This window comes from Calypte anna, chromosome 5 (genome assembly GCF_003957555.1).
Source record: "Calypte anna isolate BGI_N300 chromosome 5, bCalAnn1_v1.p, whole genome shotgun sequence".
Lineage (NCBI taxonomy): Eukaryota > Metazoa > Chordata > Aves > Apodiformes > Trochilidae > Calypte > Calypte anna.
In genome coordinates this window covers 12,102,785-12,124,064 of record NC_044250.1, presented here as the reverse complement: position 1 = coordinate 12,124,064, position 21,280 = coordinate 12,102,785, and the positions used below count along the sequence as shown (strand labels likewise).

The following is a 21,280-nucleotide window of genomic DNA, read 5'->3' as shown; positions in this document are numbered from 1 at the left end:
ACTGGTAATTTTAATCATGTACAGAGGAATTCACATTCTCTGATTTTAGTTTGTCTGCCTTGCATTCCAGTGTTAGGAAGCTGTACCTGTTCCATGACCAGCTGAACAATGAGCTGCTCCAGCTAAACCTGACACATGTAAGTACCTAGAAATTAGTGTCAGTGAGATTACTTTGCTTAGAATAACTCATGTTAAACAAGCTCATTTCCAGCTCTGATTAGGTAACTGCTCTTGTGTACAGCAGAAAGCCACAGGTGACAGATATCTTGGGTTTGGAAAGACTTCTTACAGCCTCACAAGCAAGTCACAGAAAAACATGAATGGTTAAGTACAGAAATGGGTGTAAACTGCACCCAGGGTACATTCTTAACATTTAAGCAACACTGGATGCATCAAGCAGAATTTTCCTGGAGTGTCTCCATACCACCAATTTGATATTTTCATTAAATAATTTGGATGACAGAACAGAAAAAACCTTCTTACCAAACCCACTGGCTGAGAAGGGCAGGAAGTGTTGGAGGATGGGGCAAGGATCTCAATGAAAATGGCAAATTAAAGCAGGGGAAAAGAAAGTGACTCAAAAGAGATGCTTTCCCTCCCTGCAGGATTCCCAACAACACAAATGCAGGCTGTGGAATTACTGCTCTGATAGCATCACTCTATAATCAGAGAGTTGGTGCATGGATCACAAACAAAACAAGAGTCAGCCACACCACTGCCAAAGGAAAAAAAATCCAAATAGCACCAAGGGATATATAAAAAGGAATATTGTTGGCCAGGTAAATGAAGCTATTCTTCTGCTATGTCTGGGGCTAGTGAACTTTCAGATGGAGCATTGTACTCTGCTTTGGCTAGAACAGAGAATTAGAAGTCTTATGAGAAACCATTGGAGGATTTGGAGTGGTTTGTCCCAGAGAAAAGGGAGACTCAGTAGTGGGGCTGTAAATGTGTGCACTGTATTTCTAAGGGAGAGGACAATATACTCGTCTGCTGAAAAGGCTCAGTTGCAAAGGAGATCTGGGTTAGGTGTGAGAAATAGTTTTCTCATGCTGAAGATAAAAAACAGCAAGAGAGTTTACTATGGGGTGTGACAGCCTTGGGTTTTGAGATTTCAAGCACAGATTGGACAAGTGTCTACCAGAAATTACCTAAATATAATTGATCTTGCTTCTTGGGTGGGAGGAAGGAGATAATTCCCATTCCTGGCTTTCTGATACCGCTGTCTGGAGCCAAAGGTTATAATTTAGACACCTAAGTTACATGTCTAAATTACACGTTGTCAATACTAGCTAATTATCATCCTAAGACTCTTGCTTTCCAATTCTGTTTAATAAATCATTATGAAAAAAAAATCTTAGTGGTCAATAGTTCAAATTAGAAGCAGCTAGAAAGTAGGCTGGCACATCCTGTGCAAACTTGGTGTCTTCAAACCTGTGTTTTCCAAGTCCCAGACTTCTTTTGAGCACATGCTGCCAGCTCTGGTAGCATTTATTATGATCTAGAAACCTCTCTGTAGGACATGAGGATGACTTGGTTTAACAAAGGCCATATGGGAACACCCATTTAACTTAATGCAGGAAGGATGCTGGATGAAAAGGGAAAAGACACAAATATTACTCATTCAGAAAGTGCTAAAACTCAGGCTCTGAACAGCCTTTGATATTTGACCTCTACAGATGCTCTGTAATTAAGACTCTAATCCTTTAAACACTCGGACACACTTAACTTAAAGTTAATAGGATTAGTCACATGCCTGAAGTGTGCATGGCTTGAGCAAACACCTGTTGTTCACTATTAAAAACTTGCAACAAAGATACAAATACTCCTGGTGGAGTATTGCTTCATATTTCCTAAGTCTTTTCTAAACAATTCTTGTCCCAAGTAATTGCCTAGTGTGGAGATGTTTAATCAAAATAATAAACAAGGCTTAAAAATATGTGCACAAAAAGTCGATCTGGACTTTTTCAGAGGCAGAAAATACAGGTTCTTGGGAGATTTCAGAGGAGTTGGTTTTGTTTTCAGGAAGGAGTTTTAAATTCAGTATTCAATTCTTTCAAAGTAAGTTTGAGGTTAAACACGCACAGAGTCAGCCAGATCAGAGAGGTACAAGAAGAGGAGGAAACAGTTTCTATTTTTGTATTTATTTAAAGAAATTCAGTTTGGATTAGGAGTACAAAAGGTGTGCCTTCTCCTTGCTGACAGAGTAGCTGTTCCTGGGAATCCTGGCAAGCTCAGGCTGGATCAATTAATCACATTGTAAATGTATGCAAAGATTATCAAGGCTGAGCACAATTTGGGAAGTGATTTAAGTACCGGGAGGACAGAGGTGTGAACACACTCAGCATGGATGTTCCCCTTTGTTCTTGCACATCTGCCAAGAAAAAAAAAAACAAAACAAGAGCCTGGAGCACACCAAGGTGTGTGGCTGGTGTGTAACATGTGAGGTCTGGGTTTAAGTGCCATGGGTGCAATCTGGGAACCCTGGCACAGCTCAGCATTGCTTCCTACTGCCCCATAAAATGTCTGCAGCACACATTTACACAGTGCTGTCATTTCTCCCTGACACAGATGTGTCTGCTCTGCTGAAAGACGTGGCAGTGTTGTCACGTACAAGAAGAGGTAATGACTGCAATTAAAGGTTTCCAAAGGAACAACTCCAATGGCATCCCCTGGCCTGGTCCTAATTCCTCTTTTAGATGCAGGGAGAGATTTTCTCCACTCATCTTCAGCACAGCAGTAAAATAAAGATTGCATTTAGGCGAGTGCTTCTGCCAACAGGGACCAAAGTAAATAAACATAAAAGCTGAAGAGCAACAATCATCACTCTGTCAGCACTGTTGTTGTTATACAGGAATCTGAGTCATAATAAAAGGCTTCTGAGGAAAGGGCACAGTGGAGATACAAGAAATTCAAGATGGATGGTGGAAATTCTGACTGAAGAACCACAGCAGCAATGGGGGGGCAGGCAGGACTACCAGCAAATGGCATTGGACCCTTCATGGTGGTACTAGAGGGGTAACATGCCAAGAATTAGGGGGAGAAATGGGGAGCCACTCTCTGACTAAAAAATCTTAAAATTAAAATGATCGTTTAAAGGATGTAATTCAGTAAGAGGGTGGAGATCACCAGGGGTGATCTAGTCAGAAGTCAACAAGTCAGTGCTGTGTTTTATGATCAGAATGTAAAAGGGCAGAGTTCAGAGAGGACAAGGGGTTAAATCAGACCATGGCCCAAGAGAAAGCAGCGGGAGATGGGGAGGAGCGTGTACCCCACACCGAGATCACAGAGCAAACATTCCAGAAACAGCTCCAGCCCTCCTGTAGCTCAAGAATGACAAAAGCTCCGTGGGTCCCGCGACATGAAGCGACGGGAAAGCTGAGGAAACTGTGGGGATTGAAAGGGACGAGGGCAATGGCGAGGGTAAAGAAGAATTTCTGTTACAGGACAAAATGAAGGGGGGGGGGGAAATCTGAGTGCCCGGGTTGTGCGAGATGTGGATCAGAGCAGTGCTTGTCACCCGGTGTCAGGGAACATCGGAGCCGAGCTGACAGCCAGCCCATGCTGCTGCACAGTGTTGTGGACCGTCAGAAACACACCAGAGGGTTCGGTTCGGTTGGGTGACCCGGCAGTCAGCGCACGGCGGGAGCTCCGTTCCTGCAGCTTTGCGGGGACACCCCCCGCAGCACCCTAACCCCGGGCAGACCCCGCACACCCGTCCCCGCTATGCCACGGGTTTGGGCCCCTCCAGAACCCCCACACACCCCACCGACCCCTCAGAGCCCCCAGCGAGCAGCCGTGCAGATAAAACACAGCGCGGTGGTTCGGTTCGGTGACACCGCCCCGCATCACAGCTGCAGCTGATGCGGGGCAGAGCAGGGCGGGACTGGGCGGGGCGGATCTGCCCCTTCAAAGCGCGGCTGTGCCGGTGCCCCCGGCCCCTCCGCTGCCCCCGGGGCTCCCACGGACACGGACACCGACACCGACACCGCTCCCCCCCCCACGCCCCCCACTCCGTTCCCCGGGACGCGTTTCCTGCGGCGGGGCCCACGTCACAGAGGAAGTGACGCGTGCGCAAGGTGACGCCGGCGCGAGGCGAGGTGATATAAGGGGTAGGAGGAGGCGGCGGGCGGAAGGGCTCGGAGCGGAGCGGAACGGAGTGGAACGGGGCGGGCGGAGGGGAGCGGGGAGGAGCAGCGGCAGCAGGAGCAGGAGCAGCAGGAGCAGGGCGGCTGCCGCCTCGCCCTCCTTCCCCAGCCAGCCATGGATTTCCACAATATTCTCGTCATGGCCTCGGAGCAGCAGGGACTGAACTCGGTGCCGGTGAGCTCGCGGGGGCCCTCACAGCTCCCGGGGTGACTGCGGCCCCGAGCAGACGCTTCCCGGCGCTGGGCCCGGTCTCACAGGGCCCGGTAGGGGTTTGCTCGGGCCTCTGCCCCGCGCCCCGGCCCGCGGAAGCCGTGTCCGGGCCTGGCTGGTGCCGGTGGAGCCTGCCCCGCCGCCCCGAGGCCCGGCCCGCCCGGGGGTGCGTGAGGGCAGGGGCCGGAGAAGCTTCGGTGTGCTGGGGGAGAAGCTGGGGAGAAACCCAGAGCCGAACCCGAACCCTGCCAGCGGGTCCGGGAGTGCTGGGAGCTGCGAAGGGGCAGGCGGGGACTGCGCTTTCTTGTCGCCGAAAGTACCGAGTTGTGAGAGCGAAACCCCGGTGCGAGGGGAAGGCGGTGGTTGCGATTAAAAGTCGGATAAGGCTCAGTTTGCTCTGGAGACAGAAGTCTGCCACGTCTCAAATGCGAGTCGGAGACAAAAGAGTGACAACTTGTGTGTGAATGTGCTGCCTGTCCCGGTGCCTTTGTATCCAGTGCTGAGGAATCGCGGCAGCTGTGTGGGGATGTTGGGCGAAGGGCGTTTTATTGTTAATATTATCCGGAAGGTTGTGTTTCAGCAGCTTGTGTTTTATCTCAAGCTATGAGTTCTACGTTGATTCAGCCTGAAATCACCCACTGACTTGGCTGAATGGAGTCTGGCAGTAGGAAGGGTCTTTGGGTACATTTGTATACTGGCTTCAGTCCTTTGGCAGGACCTGTATTGTAATTGCTTGTTTGGATAAAAAAAATTATTTTCTCTGATAGCCACCAGCTAGTGAAACGCTTTTCCTGTGTGTCGTGTGCCAGAGCTCTGTGTTTCTGTGGTTAGCTTGCTCAGACCAGTGTAAACGAGGGGTAGTTGTTTTTAGCATAAACTATAGAAAAAGAGAAAAAAGCACAGCCCCTAATTCAGACAGTGCTGAAATGGAGGCACTTGAGAAGTGAGAGTGCCTCAGTCTCTGTGTCAGCAGTAAAACTTTGGTTAATGTTCATTGTGATGAGTTGGTAATACAGTCCAACCATATGGTACATACATGGAACTCATCAGGTTCCATCGTGTTACTCTGTGGTATTTAGCCTGGTTTAGTTTCCCTCTGATTCTACAGAGAAATATGGTTTGCAACATAGATATGAAAGTATCAAGTATATGAACACTTCAGGATATTTAAATGCCTGTTTTGTAACTCTAAAACCAAATTGTTTCCCCAAGTTGTCATAGGGTTGCTGTAGTTCTTACTTCAGGAGTTTAAAGCTTTACCTTCTTAGTTTTCTCACGCAGCTTTTGTGGACTGAACCACTGGTTTTTGTCACAGATAATTATAAACCATGATGATGAATTGATGACATCTCTGCCCTGTTCTCTGTTGCAGATGTGATGATGGAGGGAGGCAGTTCAGCTTGCTGTGCAGTGGATGAGGGTTTTGCTGTTCTTTACAAAAAAGGCAGAATTAGGATTTGCTTTCCTGATGAATTGATAGGGTGAATGCAGCTCAAGCCATAGCTGAAGCACTTTATTTGCTGCTGTTCTGGCATGCTGGTGGTACAACCTTTAACTGATGCTCTGAGCAAAAGTAGAGCTGCACTTGGCACTGCTTGAGCTTATCTGCAGCTTTTAGGCTTCAAAAAAGAGGGCTTGTGGAGACTTCCTGGGTAGTGGGTGTCCAAGTAGCTAGAGTAGATTAAAACTTTTATGTAAAATATGTTCATATACTAATATGATTAATCTTGTTTTTATTTAAAATGCCATATAGACTAACTGCAAATTTATCTGGTATGGAAAGTTAACAGGTTTCCAAAAATGTTCATGCATTAGTTGGTATATACCCTGAATTTTGTTGAAGCTTAAGTTTACAGTGCAGTAAGCATTCCATGCATGTTGTAGTGAAAAAGAGTAAAATGCAGAAGTATTATGTATATCTCAAAGGTAGAAACTATACAAAAACCCTGCTAAAGAAATAATATGGTCTTGTATCATAAAAGAGGAGGCAGTATAAACCAGGTATTGCATCATGTCCCTCTGAAAATGGACCTGCTTGTTCATCTCCCTATGGAAATCCAGATTCAAAGGGAACATTGCTGAAATCAGCCTTTCAGGGCCCTGCTGGTTCCATGAGGTTTTGTTACTAAATATGACAGTACCCATATCAACTGGTGTCTAAGCTGTTAATGATGAATTGTTAATTATTGTTACAGTGGTTGCTTGTAAGAGCCCCAGTTCTTCTCTAATCATGTTCCACAGGGGTTTTAGTTTTGTGTGTATCTTGCTAACTGCACCCCAAGTAGCAGTTTGTTGCATTTCAGTGTCATCTTCCCTTGGTTAGACATCATACAGGTTATGAGAATTTGTGCTGATTTCAGTAAGATTTAAGTACTTTCTGTGTTACTCTTTTTTTGTGTTAAATTGGTATATGCTCATGTTACAAGTTTTACTTGGACATATTTGATGTGGTAAAGCACTTTGAGATGCTTACATCAAAGATATTCTTAAAAATATCAAATTGTATTGCAGTTTTTTAAGAAGCACTGAGCACAGTTGGAACCAAGTAGTTCTTATTTCACTGTTTCTGTTGTCATCAATAATTTATTAGAAATTATCTCATTGCTCTCTACTCCTTTTAACTGGGGATGAGTCTCTGCTATCCAGCACTTACAAGAATTCTCATACAGAGCAGTGTGAGTGGCTCTCAAGTATTTTTTGCTGTTGAAAATTTAGACTCCTGCTCCATTAGTGTGCATTGTGTGGTTAAAACTGGTCTCAAAACAGGGTCTAGAAATTCTAGAAACATCAGTGTCTACAAAAAAGAACTGTAAGATAAACTGTAAGAAGTTGTCCAGGGGTGAGGAGGGCTTTCACCCTTAACTTGACTGAAGTTGATGGTTAAGTTCCAGCTGCTGGCAAACACTGACAGAAATGTGTAAAACTTTCAGTTTTTCCTATTCCTAATCTTTTCTTCTTGCATAAGTGGGTGAAAATGGGGACTACAATACCACTACATAAAGTTTGCTTTTAATTTTTTTTTTCTGTGTGCAGCAACATGTAACAGAAGAAACTTCTGCATTTTTTCAGCTAATGGCTCAGTTTTTGTGTTTGATCAGCAGCTGCAAAATCTTCAGAAAATTATTTTTGTGTTTTTAGGAGTCAAGTGTATATCCCTCTTAATATTTGTTTTGGGAGATGGCAACTGTTAAAGTACTGATTCCAGGAAAGCTTTTCCTCTGGTAGGGGTTGTTAGGACTTGAAGAGAATGAAACAAGTTGCAGCGTGCTTGGTTTGCTTTGCCAGAGCTGGATGCTGGTGACAGTGCTGGGAAAGCTCTGCAGGCAGCATGGGGTCTGGAGAGCTGAGTTAGCAGAGCCTTGGAGGCACAAGTGTGGGGTGATAACAGAAGCCCCTGGGCTGTTAAACACAGAGCACCACTTATCAGTTTGGGAAGCTGCCTTGTGAGGAGCTTGTATTGTCACATTGCAAGGAGTGACACAGAGAAGATGCTTGGCTTGACTGAGTGAACAATTAGTGATGTTACCACAGAGTTATATCCTGTGCAATGTTGAGGAGGAAAAGGGGACTTCCCCTTGGAGAGAGCTGTGTGTCTTGATGAATTGTAAGAACAGTAAAAGTGTAGCATTGTATAGGGGTCACACCTTGCCAGTGAAAAACAGGAAACAAAAAACCAACCCTGGAGAAACTGGGAGTTGGCCATGCTGAACAGAAGTGCCTCTGTCTTCCCTTTGCAGAAATTACAGCTGCACTTGGTGCTCTCCTTCAGAATCAGGTTTGGCAGAATGGATGGATCACTGGATCTTTCCCTGCTGCCTGTTTAAATATTGATCATGGCCACAGGCAGCACTGCTTCTCTTGCTTGTGTCTGGGTCTAATATTTGTTGGGGTCAACTGCTGAGTCAGTGGGGTCTGGATCTTTTGGGGCTTCATTTGGATGCCACAAGCTTACAGCAGTTTTATGAAATATGTTTTACAGTCCAAGATGTGGAATTTGAATGCTGACATGAAGCCAGCTGCAACTGTATAAAGATTGTCTGGCTTGCTTTAAAGTCAGTCCTTTAAGAGCAAAACTTTGGTTGCAGATTGCACTGTTAAACTTGTAACCTTCAGTTTGCCTGTTACCAAACCTGTTGAGTAGACACTGACACCCTGCATTTAAGGGATAGATGTCATATATATATCAGATATTTCATACACATCTCACAAGTCAGTGTGTGTGAATGTACAGGCACACACAGAGTGGTTTGTTTGTTTGTTTTTTCCATTTTAATAGCAGTCTTTTTAATTCATCTTTTTGTTTTGAGGTGTAACTCTCAGAGAAAAATCTGCTTCTTGGTCAGTCATGTAACTTTGTATGTCCACTGAAATGCTTTATTCTGTCTGTAAGTGAAAGATTAATAAGATTTTGCCCTGTAACAGACTTTCCATCCCACTCTGAGAGTACCATTGGTCAGATCCAGGGAGAGCCAGTTACTGGGAAGGTAGCTATGGCAACGTTTGCTGGGAAGAAGATAAAATTGAGAAACCTCAGGAGAAATACAGCTCACTGTTAGGAAAAAAGCTTGTCATTTCTTGAGGGTACACAACTGAAAGAAGGCACTTCCACAGCCTTTACTCTTCCCTTTGTGTAAAGCAGTGCCCACTTAGTGTATCCCAGCAGTGTTTGGTTAGAGCTGTCACCAGGCTCTACCCAGAGAGATAATCAAGGTTTACAGCTTGAGTATTCTGGGATTGGCTTGACCTGTTCTCTCTGAAAGGCTAAAAGCTAAATGTTTCTGGTTTACTGTTGACTTAACCAACTTGGCAATAGCTACAGAAGCTAAAAAGTGTGGCTTGGATGATGTAGTAGTGACATGTACCAATTTAATCTGGTTTACCTGAAATCTGAGGCATGTTCATTTGCACTGTCAGCAGAATATTTGATTCATGCTTGTGGAGCATGTGCATGGTCCAGTGCTTTACAGCTAAACTTAAACTGGTTATTTTCTGCTGTTTCTAAATAAAGGTGAGCAAAACTTTTATCAACAATTGACTCACAGTACAGAATACAGGTATTCATTTATAAGTTGTTAGGCTTTGTTTTCAGCTGATAGTCAGTATCAATAAATGCTACAGATAGACTTTTAAATTTTGACTTTTGTACAATTTGCCACATTAGTGACAGTGAGGAAGCAGCATTTCTGTCATCAAGCTGCTTTACAAACCTGCCCCTGGATAGGACTGCTGGTTGTAGTGCAGCAAAACAAAGCCTGAAAACTGTTTCCCCATCACTTTAATTCTTCCTAAGGCTTCCTAGCAGGACAGAATCTGCATTTGTCCCTGCTGTTTAGCAGCTTTGAAAGGTGCTCCTTAGGCCTAAAACTGTTTCAGTATCATTTAGATTGGAAAAGATTAAGATTAAGTCCATCTGTTTTGAAAATTTTGTTTTTAAAACCTCTGTAAACACTGAATAGTTAAAGTTTTACTGAATTAGTTTACCAGTGGCAAAACAGAACATGTTTAACTGTAGGAGTAAGATAATTTAGGTATACATTACTAATATCAGTTATAATCCAGAGCACCTCAGGTGTGAATTTGCATCAGTGTTTTCCTGAAATAATTTTTACTCATCATGTGTAGAGTGCTTTGCTACTCTCTCTGTTCTGGTTCAGATGGAGCATGTCAGGTTACTTTGAACCTGAGTCAGGAGCTATGTTTGAGCAAAAAATGAGAGAGAGGCAGTTCTGCATTGCTGTTCAGGTTTCCTGAAATATTGGTCTTGGAATACTTCTGGTATAAACATTAAAATGTTGGGAAGGGAAGAACCTCATCTGTCAAAAAAAACCACAACAAAACAGCTGCAGCTGTCTCCTTATCCTTTAGCTAGTCCTAACTATGATAATCAATTCTAATTATTTCAAATGTAAATACCAAAAATTCTTCACTTCTCTAAGTGATAAGGATTTACAAAATCAGTTCCCAGACTGATAAATTATCTTGTGCAGAGGTGAATCTTGGTAAATGAGCTCACCTGTAGCAGGTCTTCATTGTGATACAGCAACATGTCAGGTTTACAGCTGCAGTGTCTTTATAATTTAGTTTTAGGAAATTCAGAAAATGCAACATAGAATTGTAGAATGGAATTGGTTGAAAGGGATCTTTTAAAGGTCACCTCAGCCAACCTCCCTTCAGTGTGCAAGGACATCTTCAGCTACATCAGGCTGCCCAGAGCCCTGTTCAACCTGACCTTCTCTATTTCCTGGGATGGGATATCTGCCACCTCTCTGAACAATCTGTGCCAGTTTTCTTGTCAAAGTCCATGTAATGTTTTTGTTAGCACCAGCTCAGCATGCAGTCAAAGTTACTGAGGCAAAACTGTGTCACAGCCCAAGGGGAGATCACCACCATGCATCCCTTCTGCCTAGCAGGGGAGGCTCAGAGAAGGCTCACCCAGGCTTTCCTATTTATGGGATAAGGTGGTTGGCTTCTGGTCAGAGTGCAAGGTAGAAAGGTATTCATGAGACTCCTTGTACCCACAACTTTATTTGATCCTTGATAAATGAATCTTGGAAAAGCCACCTGCTGTTCCTGTGTTGATGCATGCTTAGTGATCCAAGTCCATGTTACCAGTGCTCACTGTGTCATTCTGCTCCTTTGTGGGACCTGGAAAAAAAGGTTGAAATCAGGGGAGTTGACAGCCTAGATACGCTTCAGGCCTTTGCCTCCTTTGCAGCTGGTTTGGCTAAGGGGTCAAGCACAACAGTTGGACTGTTACACAGCTCCTCAGTATTAAAAACTAGATGTTTATACTTTAATTTTTCTGACCTATCTCTTTGTTCTTTGCAGAAAAGGTACAGTTTGGCTGTTGGTCCTCCCAAAAAGGTTCCAAAAGTCAAGGGTGTAGAGTCTGCAGCAGTGCAAGCATTTCTCAGACGGCAAGAAGAAGAAAAAAGGAAAAAAGGTAATAGTAAAAAATACTTCCTTTGGGAGACTTCTGTTCACTCTCTGAGACTGTCAACTTTGGTTCAGAGCTCTTGCAAATACAAGGGCACATCTGTTTCTGGAATTTATGCACATAGCTGAAGCTGAGGGAAAGCCAGGACTAAGTAAGGACTAGAGGTGTTTGCCTGCTTTCCTAAGAAGCTAAATTTTAATCAGCTACACAGGCATTTACTGTTTGAGATTGAGGAATAGTCAAAAGTGAAGGAATACTGCAAGAAGCCATCTAGACTTTTGGTAACTTAGAAAAGCTTTATGTGAAAAAATGGTAAGAGCTCCTGCTGTATCTTAACCCTAGTATATCAATATAGTCTGAATTTTAAATTGGTTTGGCAGAGGCTTTGTTAAGCCGTGGTTTTTTCCACTGCATTATGTTTCCTTTAAATAGTCTCTAGAATAAACTAATCCTGCATTGCTTCTGATGTTAATGTTTTGTTAAAAATAACCAAACCTGATGGACTGTGTGGCCCATGGTATTCCTGTTCTCCTGGGTCACTCATGAAGCCTGCTCCTTATCCCTGCTACCAGGCCCAGACAGAAGCAAACTGAGATGAATTCCCCAGAGCCATGCTTGCACACACTCTGTACAGTCACAGCCCTGGACAACAGAGTAACATAGGCAGGAGCTGATACCCTTAGAGGCACTCACAGCACAAGTAGCCCACTCCATTTTCTAGGAATTGGTGCTTTTCCTGAGTGTTTTTTGTATTTGACCTCCATTCCCTTGGTCTCTTCACAACTGGGTGTTCAGACCTCTCTAGATTCTTCAGCCTAAGTTTTGTCAGCAGATCACAGACAGACTCAAGATAGAGACTGTGCTTCTGCAGAAAACAGATTAAAAAATCTTCAGTAAGAATACAGGACAAACTAAAGATAGGGCTCAGGGCTCTATCAGCCCAGTGCAGTGACCCAGCAGCCTGTTTCTATCCCTCCCCTGCACCCTTCTACACATACACACAGACTGTTTTCCAATTCTTATCCCTCCCAATACTCTTTATTTCCCTCTCTTTCCTTAAAATTCTGATAGTGAGTTTTGTTCAGACTCAAAATTCTCTTGCTCAGTCTCAGAACTCTATTACCCAGAGATCCCATCAGTCATGTACCTCCTCATACAGTAGTTCTCTGTAATTTGCATAGCATTCTGGAGAGGTGCTTCAGTTGAACAACTTTAGTGTGTTTTGCAGTAAATATTTGGCTTAATTGTTTGCCTTTGGCTTTTGGAGTAGCTGATTCACCTGGGTTGGCTTGCACCAAGGACAGGTCTATTTTGAATAGCTGTTAGCCAGATACCCTTAAACTACTGTCCTAAATGGTTTATCAGTGTGGGGGAAATTTAAATAAAAAGTGGTGCTTTTGGTTAACTTTCCCCTGGTTTTCTTTTACAGCACTGGAAGAAAGAAGAAAGAAAGAAGAACTCTTGGCTAAGCGTATTGAACTGAAACATGACAGAAAGGCAAGAGCTATGGCCTCACGAACAAAGGATAATTTTTATGGCTATAATGGCATTCCTGTTGAAGAGAAGCCTAAAAAAAGGAGGACTTGTGAGAATGCTGCCCAGGCTCCAGAGGCTGAGTATACAACAGAAGATGAAACCGAGCAACTTGAGTACAGTCAGACTGAATCTGAGCATGAGCAAGAAGAATATGAAGAGAAACCATCCAAGTTTTCAGGGAAACCAAAGGCACCTCCCAAAAGTGCACCAGCACCTCTGAACTTTGCAGAGCTCTTAAGGCTAGCTGAAAAAAAGCAGTATGAACCAGTAGAAATAAAAGCAGTGAAAAAGGTAGAAGAGAGACCCAGAACAGCAGAAGAGTTGAGAGAGAGGGAGTACTTGGAACGCAAGAACAAAAGAATAGAAATACATAAGAAAAATGAAAAGGAGATAAAGAATACAGGGGTGTCTGGTTCTTCAAAAAAAGTAATTTCTCAGAAAGAATCTGTAAATGCAAAACTTAAAAGCTCATTAGATAAACATTCCATGCCAAAAGGCAGTCTGTCCTCTTCTATGAGTGGTACTGATAAGAAATGCAAAGCACCAGCACTGACTGAGAAACACTCACGGTCCTCATCTTCCTCCAGACTTGAGCAAATGGAGAAAACCTCACAAAATGGCTCCCTGAAAAGCTCTGCTGGTAGCAGTCATGCCAAGTTCCCTGTCAATGGTACTGGAAAGCCTGGCTCAAGCTCTCATGTGCCACCCTCAAAACCAGCAGCCAACGGGGCTCAGAGGCCAGCAGCTGCTAAAGAATCTGGCCTGAAAAAGTCTTCCCATACAAAATCAGGAAATGCTGCTGCCCTTCAGCATGGAATCAGCTCCAATGCAAAACGATCGGGCAGCAGCTTAGGAAAAGGAGGACCTGGACATCCAGGTGGTGGTCCAAGTGCAGGACCTGGGCGATCAAGCGTCGGTTCTGGTGTAGGACCTGGAAGGCCAGAAAGTGGCCTAAGCCCAGGACCCAGGCGAGTGGGCAGTGGCTCAGCCCCAGGACCTGGAAGGCCAGGGAGCAACTCCAACACAGGACCTGGGCGACTGGGCAGTGGCTCAGGCATGGGACCTGGAAGGCCAGGGAGCAGCTCCAGCACAGGACCTGGAAGGCCAGGGAGCAGCTCAGCCATGGGAGTTGGACGAGCAAGCGGCGGCCTGGGGGGCACTGGGCCAGGAAGGCCAAACAGCAGCACAACCACAGGAGCTGGGAGACCAGGCAGCAGCACGGGTACAGGACCAGGAAGGCCAGGAGTCAGACCAAGCACTGGACCTGGGCGACCAGGCAGCAGCTTGGGAACAGGACTGGGAAGGCCAGGAATCAGTCCAAGCACAGCAGCCAAGCGAGCAGGCAGCAGCTTGGGAACAGGACCGGGAAGGCCAGGAATCAGCACGGGACCTGGGAGACCAGGCAGTGGCTTGGGTCCAGCTGTGAAACCCAAGTGCACTGTGGTGTCTGAAACTATTTCTTCTAAAAACCTTGTCACGAGACCTAGCAATGGACAGGTCAATGGAGTGAGGCCTTTCCAAGGACATAGACCTGTGTTACATCCACAAGGTATAAAGCTCTAGAGCAAATAACCTTTTTGCTTAGTTGTTTGTTTTGTATTTTTTATTTACATCTGAATTGGGTTCACTTGAGGCTCCTCAACTATTTACAGATGCAGTTAGGAAGACTTGGACAAAATACTGTATTTGCCTTTTAGTGAGTGCATTTAACAGTAGGGTGTTTTTTTTCTACTTTGCAATAGTTTATTTCTTTTTACCAATTCTCATGTTCCTTGAAATAAAAGCCTGGGAAGTATTGCATGAAAAAAAGCTGATCAGCCTGTGATGGATCTTGGTACACAAATACTGTTTAGAAGGAAAGGAATTGGAAGTTTTCACTTCCCACATTGCTTGATCATGCTTAGTCTTTAAAATTTTGTAGTGCCTTAAATAACAGGTGCTTAAAATGGTAAATGAAAATTAAAACCACACAGTAAACCTGTGACTGATATTTAAGTGATTTGGAAAATTGGCTTTTATCATTATTTGAGCAGTTCTCAACATCTCTGTTATAAGAGAAACACCGTGGACTTTGGCAAATAAACACCTAGAAAACCCTGCACGTAGACTTCTGCCTGGTAGTTTCCTCAGGATGCAGTGGTTGATGCATATATGTGATCTTCCACAGCTCAGCACAGAGGAAGTATTGTCATTTACTGAGTTTCTGAGAATTTCAAGTTAACTTGAGGCAGAAATTTTCCTTCTTGAAGCCCAGAATTGTAAAATGTCTGTGCCCAAAGGAGAAGTACTGTAAAATTATTATAGTGTTATAATGTTATTAATATATTTTTTTACTCCTTTGTTATTCAGGTCTTGGAAGACCACCTATTCGTTACAAGAGACAAATAGAAGATGATGATGATGATGATGATGAGTATGACTCTGAAATGGATGATTTCATTGAAGATGAAGGGGAACCCCAAGAAGAAATATCAAAACATATTAGGGAAATATTTGGCTATGACCGGAAAAGGTAAGAAAAATGCCAGTGTTAAGATATTGCAGAACATGCAACAGAACAACAGAAATTAAGGTCTAATTCAACAAATAAAAATGTTTTAGAAACAGGGAAAAAAAATTTTACACTGCAGAAATGTAACAAGCATTGGAATTGCTTCTATGCAGAAGGAACCTTGAGTTTTCACACTGCCTGTCATGGTGTTCTCTGAAGCAACAGCATTTGATACAATAGGACATAGTTGGAAAAACAACAGAGCTCCTTCATTGTCTCACTTGTGTAATTCAGATCAGCTCTCCTCTTACTGGATGTTAAAATGCTTTCTCTAGCAGTGTGCAGTATTTCAGGATTCAGATGTGGCTGCCTGTACATGAGCTGCTAAATGTAACACTGTTGGTTGTTCTGAAAGAGGATCTAAGTTGGTGTGAGTAGGTGCTGGGACATGTAGGCTCTTATTTGGCTTATTTAAATACTTGTCTGACAGTAAGGTGTAAGAAAGCAAGCATTTTAAGGCATGTAACTTAGATTCTTTCAAATCATCAGAATCTGTGTTTGGCAAGGTAATTATTCAAAGAAGGAATGTGAATTAATAACTGAACTGTACATGATAATGCTTTCTTAGTGTGCTGAAAACTGATGTTTAATTTCCAGATACAAAGATGAAAGTGATTATGCCTTACGTTATATGGAAAGCAGCTGGAGAGAACAACAGAAAGAAGAAGCTAGGAGGTATGCCTGGATTTAACTCAAAAAGTGGGAAGTTTGTTTATTCTTCAAATAATGGGACTAAGAGTGGGTATTTGCTGCTTTTGTAGCAGAGGTAAATAAACCATACCAGTTTTTATAAGAAAGCTGAGGTAAAGATGGAAAAGAAATTGAGCCATTTATTACAGTAAATAAATCTCAAGCTCATTCTCATACATTACAAACTTTTATATATAAACCACTATATGCTTCTTGAGTAGCAGTGTTTAAAGGATTTTATCTTATTTGGCAGCTTGAGACTTGGTGTTCAGGAAGACTTAGAAGAACTGAGACGGGAAGAAGAGGAACTGAAGCGCAAGAGGCAGTCCAAGAAGCTGAGGACTCGTTAGCTGATTTCTGCTGTTGTCTCTGTTCATGTTCCTGCTACCCTCTGCCTCCATACATCTCTTACTCTACTTCAGTTTCCATTTGCTTGTTAAGAGGGCAAAAGAATATTTAAAGGGATTAAAGTACTGAGAAACAAGGCTTTAGTTTGACCTAAATAAGATATTTATTTTTAATACTTGCCAAGGTTGGTTTTTTATGAAGAAATTAATGCACTAATGCATATTAAATGGAATAAATTTAATAGATGTTTCCATTGATTAAACCAGTTCAAGATGCCAGCAGAAATATTGACTAGCTATGCACTGACTTGGAACTGTGTGGGCCCATGTACCAGTAAACTAACTTTGCATTTGCTTGAAAGAAAAAATAGCATTCTTGTGCCCTGATACTTCTTGAGACTTAGAAAAACTGCTTTATATCCTACTCTGTCTCCCAACTTGAGCCTGAAAGTATTGAAATGTCATCTTCTATACAGAAGCAGCTTGGGTGTAAATTCAGCTGTTGTCACAGATATTCAAAGCAATAAATTGCTGCATATTTTCTGATCTGAGGACCCATAAAAATAACTCAGACCTCTTTATATTTCTAAACAGAAAAGTGCTTGTCCTTTGCAAATTGTATGGATATGGCCAGATGACTGTTGGCTCTTCCTGTGTCTGGAATTCCAGTGCCAGTCTAATTCAGTATGAAAAACACACCCTGAAAACAGGAATTTCTAGTGTTTGTATGTAACTTGTGCTTTTGGGCTCAAGTATATGCTTGGGAATTCTTTTCCTGCCGTGTAAATCTTCACATTTGTTTAACAGCTGCTGCTGCTTTTACAAATTGTGTATGGTGCACATGTTTTTTCTTGCATTAAACATCCGATGTGTTCAATGATTTAAAATGTGAAGCAGTCATTTATCTAATGAGGTTTAACTATTTAGAAAGCACAGCAGAATTAAGTTTTGTTAGAATGTATTTGCAGCTCTCCAATATTAATTTAGTGTCCACTAGTTAATACTTGTGATTAATTTTATCAAACCAAAAATCTAAAATTTTACCTATAGCAGGAGAGTTAGTTCAGTTATTTACCTTAATGCCCATATTTGCACATTATTTCTAACTATGCACTTAAAGACTGTTTCTTTCAGTGACTGAATTTGTTTACAATCAGCACGAGATTCATCTGAGTCTACAGGAATTGTACTGAGAGTCTGAAGCTCAAATCTGGTGCTGCATCTTTGATTCCCCCAGGCTGCCCTCCAAAGTTCACTGGTATCTCTATCCAGCTTTGCCTCAAGCTCCAGGACTCTATTGATAGGACCTTTGGCTTCAGCTGCTGAGGCACAAGAGCATGTTTAAAGCTCAAAGTACTTGGAAAAGTACAAAAGGGCTTTGGGTGTCTAGGGGAGGAAAAAGTAAAGGAATATGAAGGAAAGATTTCCTTGCTATAAAATGACAAAGGAACCTTTCCTATCAGGGGGCTATTCTTAACAGTGCTGCTTCTAGGAAGTAGTTCAGGTAGAGACACGTGAGGAGCAATCTCAAGCTGCTGAAGTTTAAACATCTGACTCTTAATGTAAGAAAAAACAGATTTGCCTTTTTAAGACATTTTCTGTCTACAGTATAGCATTTCACTGCCTCAGTAAAACACTGACATGAGTAAGCTGTTGGGATAGATTCTAGAAACTAATTCAGTATTAGCTGACAGGGAGCCCAGATGCAGATGCCATCATTGCTTCTCTGGATTTTTAACTTTATTGACTAACAATCCTCTTTTTCACTGTTATGCACTTGAGATCATGCAAGATGGTTGAACTTACTGCTTGTCTGAAAGTGTGTTGTATTCACTCTGCTTCATGGGGACCATCTAAAATTTTCTGTTGCAATTCCTAAAATTATCTACTCAAGACAATGCACACTGGGACCATGATCAAGATACTGCTTTTTAGTGGGTTTGTGGGTTGTTTTGTTACTTTTTTAATTCTTTCTATCTGGAGAAAGGCTTTAAGACTCAACCCAGACAGCTGTGTCAGTTGTGAGCAACTTACTGCCTGGTTGGGGAAAAATCTTTTTGCTCTTACAAAGCAAAAGAAATACATTTATTCAAAATAGGATCATTTGGGAATTAAATCTGCATTTCAGATATAGATTAAATAAAACCTGGTTATTTCATCACTTTCTCGTTGTTTAACTGTGCAAGATCAGTTAGATTTCTTAATCTGTAAAGCACTTTGTCATTGGTCTTTTAGATGGTGACTGGAATGTACTCTGCTGTCTTCCCTAAGACACTGTATAACTTTCTTCACACAGTGATGATTACTAACATTTTGTCTTTCATACAAAAAGTTACCCAAGGATGCATTTGTAATCTTACAGTCAAGAAGTACTTTCTCATAATTGGCATGGGATGCTAATGTTTTTTAAATTTTATACAAATGTTTGGGTTTTAATGTGCTTGCATTTGCTGCATATTTGTAAATCACCTAGGAATTAACTAAAATTTGGGGGGTTTAATTCCTGACCTTGTATCCAAAAACAGTTTACTGTTCACCATGTTAATAGTATTAATCTAATGAGAGTACTTGTCCAAAGTGCATCTGATTTTGAGTTTAAGAAAAACTGGAAGAATGCATATATTGGTTTATGAGGATCTGATGTTAAGCTTGTGACTTCATTGTATTTAATGAAATTCTGCTTTGGTTTTTAGATTTTTAATTCACTGTTTGACAACGTGCCTTTGTTACTAAATTGTGTCAAAAAATAATGAATGTAGGAATATAAAAAGGTTGGTTTGTTGGTTTCTGCTATCTCAGATTCTATGTCCTTGAACTTGAGTGTGAAGTTCCATACTTTTCATAAAACCCTTCCAGGTCTGGCTCTGATTGCACAATTCCAGTAACTACTTCCATACTGTTAATGCTAAATCAAATGAAGGGCACTTTCTATTGAAGATTACTTTTTGAAAATGTATTTACACTTGAGCTGTATTTCACTTGACAGTGATCTCTTTTGGAGGCCAGGGTTTTGCATATCACAGGAAGCCTTAGTGTGCAACTCTGTGCTGTGCTTTAAAATAAAAATCTTTCAAGAAGTATATGAGATCTTTATGGAAATCTGGATTTATTTTTGTGTAAAGCCCAAAATATTGTCCAGGAGAACTAACTTTCTATTTTTTTTGCATTTTGTAACATAATCTAGGAGCTGATGCATATTTCTAGATATAGCATATTTCTGGTGACCAAAACATGTCAAAGAAAATAAATATATGGAGAGACTGGTGTTTAAATTGTGATGAATGTACTTCTATTTATTTTGGTGAGTGGGTGTGATGCAATATTAAAGTTTTGCTGTGTAAATAAGTGTGCTTCTAGTTTTACCATTTTTTTTTCACTGGGGATATTGTGTGTACCATGTCTTTTTACACAATGTGACAAATCAGGTTAAAAACTCATACATAGCTTAACTGTTTTCTGGTGCTGTCAAAGTGTATACTTTTGCACACACCAAATGCATATAAGTTTTGCTGAGTATGTATACAATAAATTACAGGCATAAACATTTTACTGGTATTGGTTTACTTTATGGAAGATTTTTCAGAGTTCTTATCTGCTGGTTTCCTCTGTGCTGGTACATCCAACAGCATTAAGCTGAATGTTCTCCAAGAATTATTCTCTTGTTTCCATGCAGCCAGCAGGAATGCATGAAAAATTAATGGAGTCACTTAAGTATTCAGAAAAGACCTGAAAATCATTGGTGTCTCCTGCAGTTTAGGTTTATAGCATAATATATATTTGGAGGTGCATGTATTTTACAAGCATAATACACTTAAGTGTACCTGCTGACTTGAACCTCCTGCATTTAGAGTGTGGTGTTTCATTTATGCTGGTTCATCTATGGTGCTTCATTTATGCCCATGTGAAGAATCTGAGCCTCCTTGGTTGCTCTCTTCTGTGGGACAGTTTTCTGCTTTGGTAGGTGGAGGGGGCAGTTGTGGTCAGCAAGTGCTGTGCCCACTTCCACACAGGTACATGAGCACACATCAAAATGAGCCCATCTGCCTGGCAATGCTTCTACACTTCCATGCTTACATTTTTTATTTTTCAGACTGCAAATCAGTGTTTTTTTCAGTGTCCTACAAGTACCTTGCTTCAAAGATATGAAATCTTGTTTGGGATCACCTTGTGTGGAATTTCTGTGATTTTTAATGTATACGTGTAATCAGTCATTATTTCAAAGCAAACATACTCTATTCAGGTGGAGGCTGATTCTATGTTGATTGTTATCTAAATCCAGCCACTAAGGCTGTACCTCTTTGGAAGAAGTACTCGACTTTGGAAAAAAAAAGTTTCCCTCATTTGTGGGTAGTTTTAAGTTGTATTTTATTTGAAATAACACTTGAGTTCCACGAGACAGAACTGCATGCTGTTTAATCACACCCCATAGATGATCCTGTCACTTTATGTCCGTGTAGAGACATTTATTTTTCCATGAGACTAGAGATCCAGAAACCTTTTGACATGCTTAACATACTTTGTGGTTTTAAATTAAAGATAGAAGAGGTAATGAAGTGTTGGCACAGCTGGTTTTGAGTGGTGTAAGGCAAGGTGTGGTTATCTTAAAAACTGCATTTAGCAGAACACCCTTGTTATTCAGGGCATTACCAGTACCTCTCTGGCAGTGCTTCACTTCAGCATGATCCTGACTGCAGAGGCTATTGAACCCATGTGTAAATGTACACAGATGAAGTAAATAATCACCAGAAAACATCTTCAGGGATGACAATTGTATTGTGGGCTTCCTTACTGTGTAATGCTTGGGAGGTTCTGGGCTGGGGAAGGGGAGAGGCAAACAGAGAAACTGAAATACAGAAAGGAACT

General features: G+C 42.0%; 1 protein-coding gene across 2 annotated transcripts; it reads left to right on the top strand.

Moving 5' to 3' along the window:
• Positions 1-4,132: 4,132 nt before the first annotated feature.
• Positions 4,133-19,960, top strand: SPTY2D1 (SPT2 chromatin protein domain containing 1). 2 transcript variants are annotated; one of them, XM_030451191.1, is made up of 6 exons: positions 4,133-4,320; positions 11,185-11,299; positions 12,723-14,378; positions 15,179-15,341; positions 15,978-16,055; positions 16,324-19,960. In XM_030451191.1, exons 1-6 carry the CDS (start codon positions 4,261-4,263, stop codon positions 16,418-16,420), a joined length of 2,169 nt encoding a protein of 722 aa, XP_030307051.1. In that variant the 5' UTR covers positions 4,133-4,260; the 3' UTR covers positions 16,421-19,960. The 2 variants fall into 2 exon arrangements, with proteins under 2 accessions (XP_030307051.1, XP_030307053.1); XM_030451193.1 differs by having other exon boundaries at positions 4,231-4,924.
• Positions 19,961-21,280: the final 1,320 nt, after the last annotated feature.

What these genes read in the sequence shown, in the direction of transcription:
- SPTY2D1 (XM_030451191.1), top strand. Translation starts at nt 4,261, where the DNA reads ATGGATTTCCACAATATTCTCGTCATGGCCTCGGAGCAGCAGGGACTG. An exon ending in AGGGACTGAACTCGGTGCCG is followed by an intron (nt 4,321 to 11,184) that starts GTGAGCTCGCGG and finishes TGTTCTTTGCAG; the next exon opens with AAAAGGTACAGTTTGGCTGT. An exon ending in TTTGGCTATGACCGGAAAAG is followed by an intron (nt 15,342 to 15,977) that starts GTAAGAAAAATG and finishes TTTAATTTCCAG; the next exon opens with ATACAAAGATGAAAGTGATT.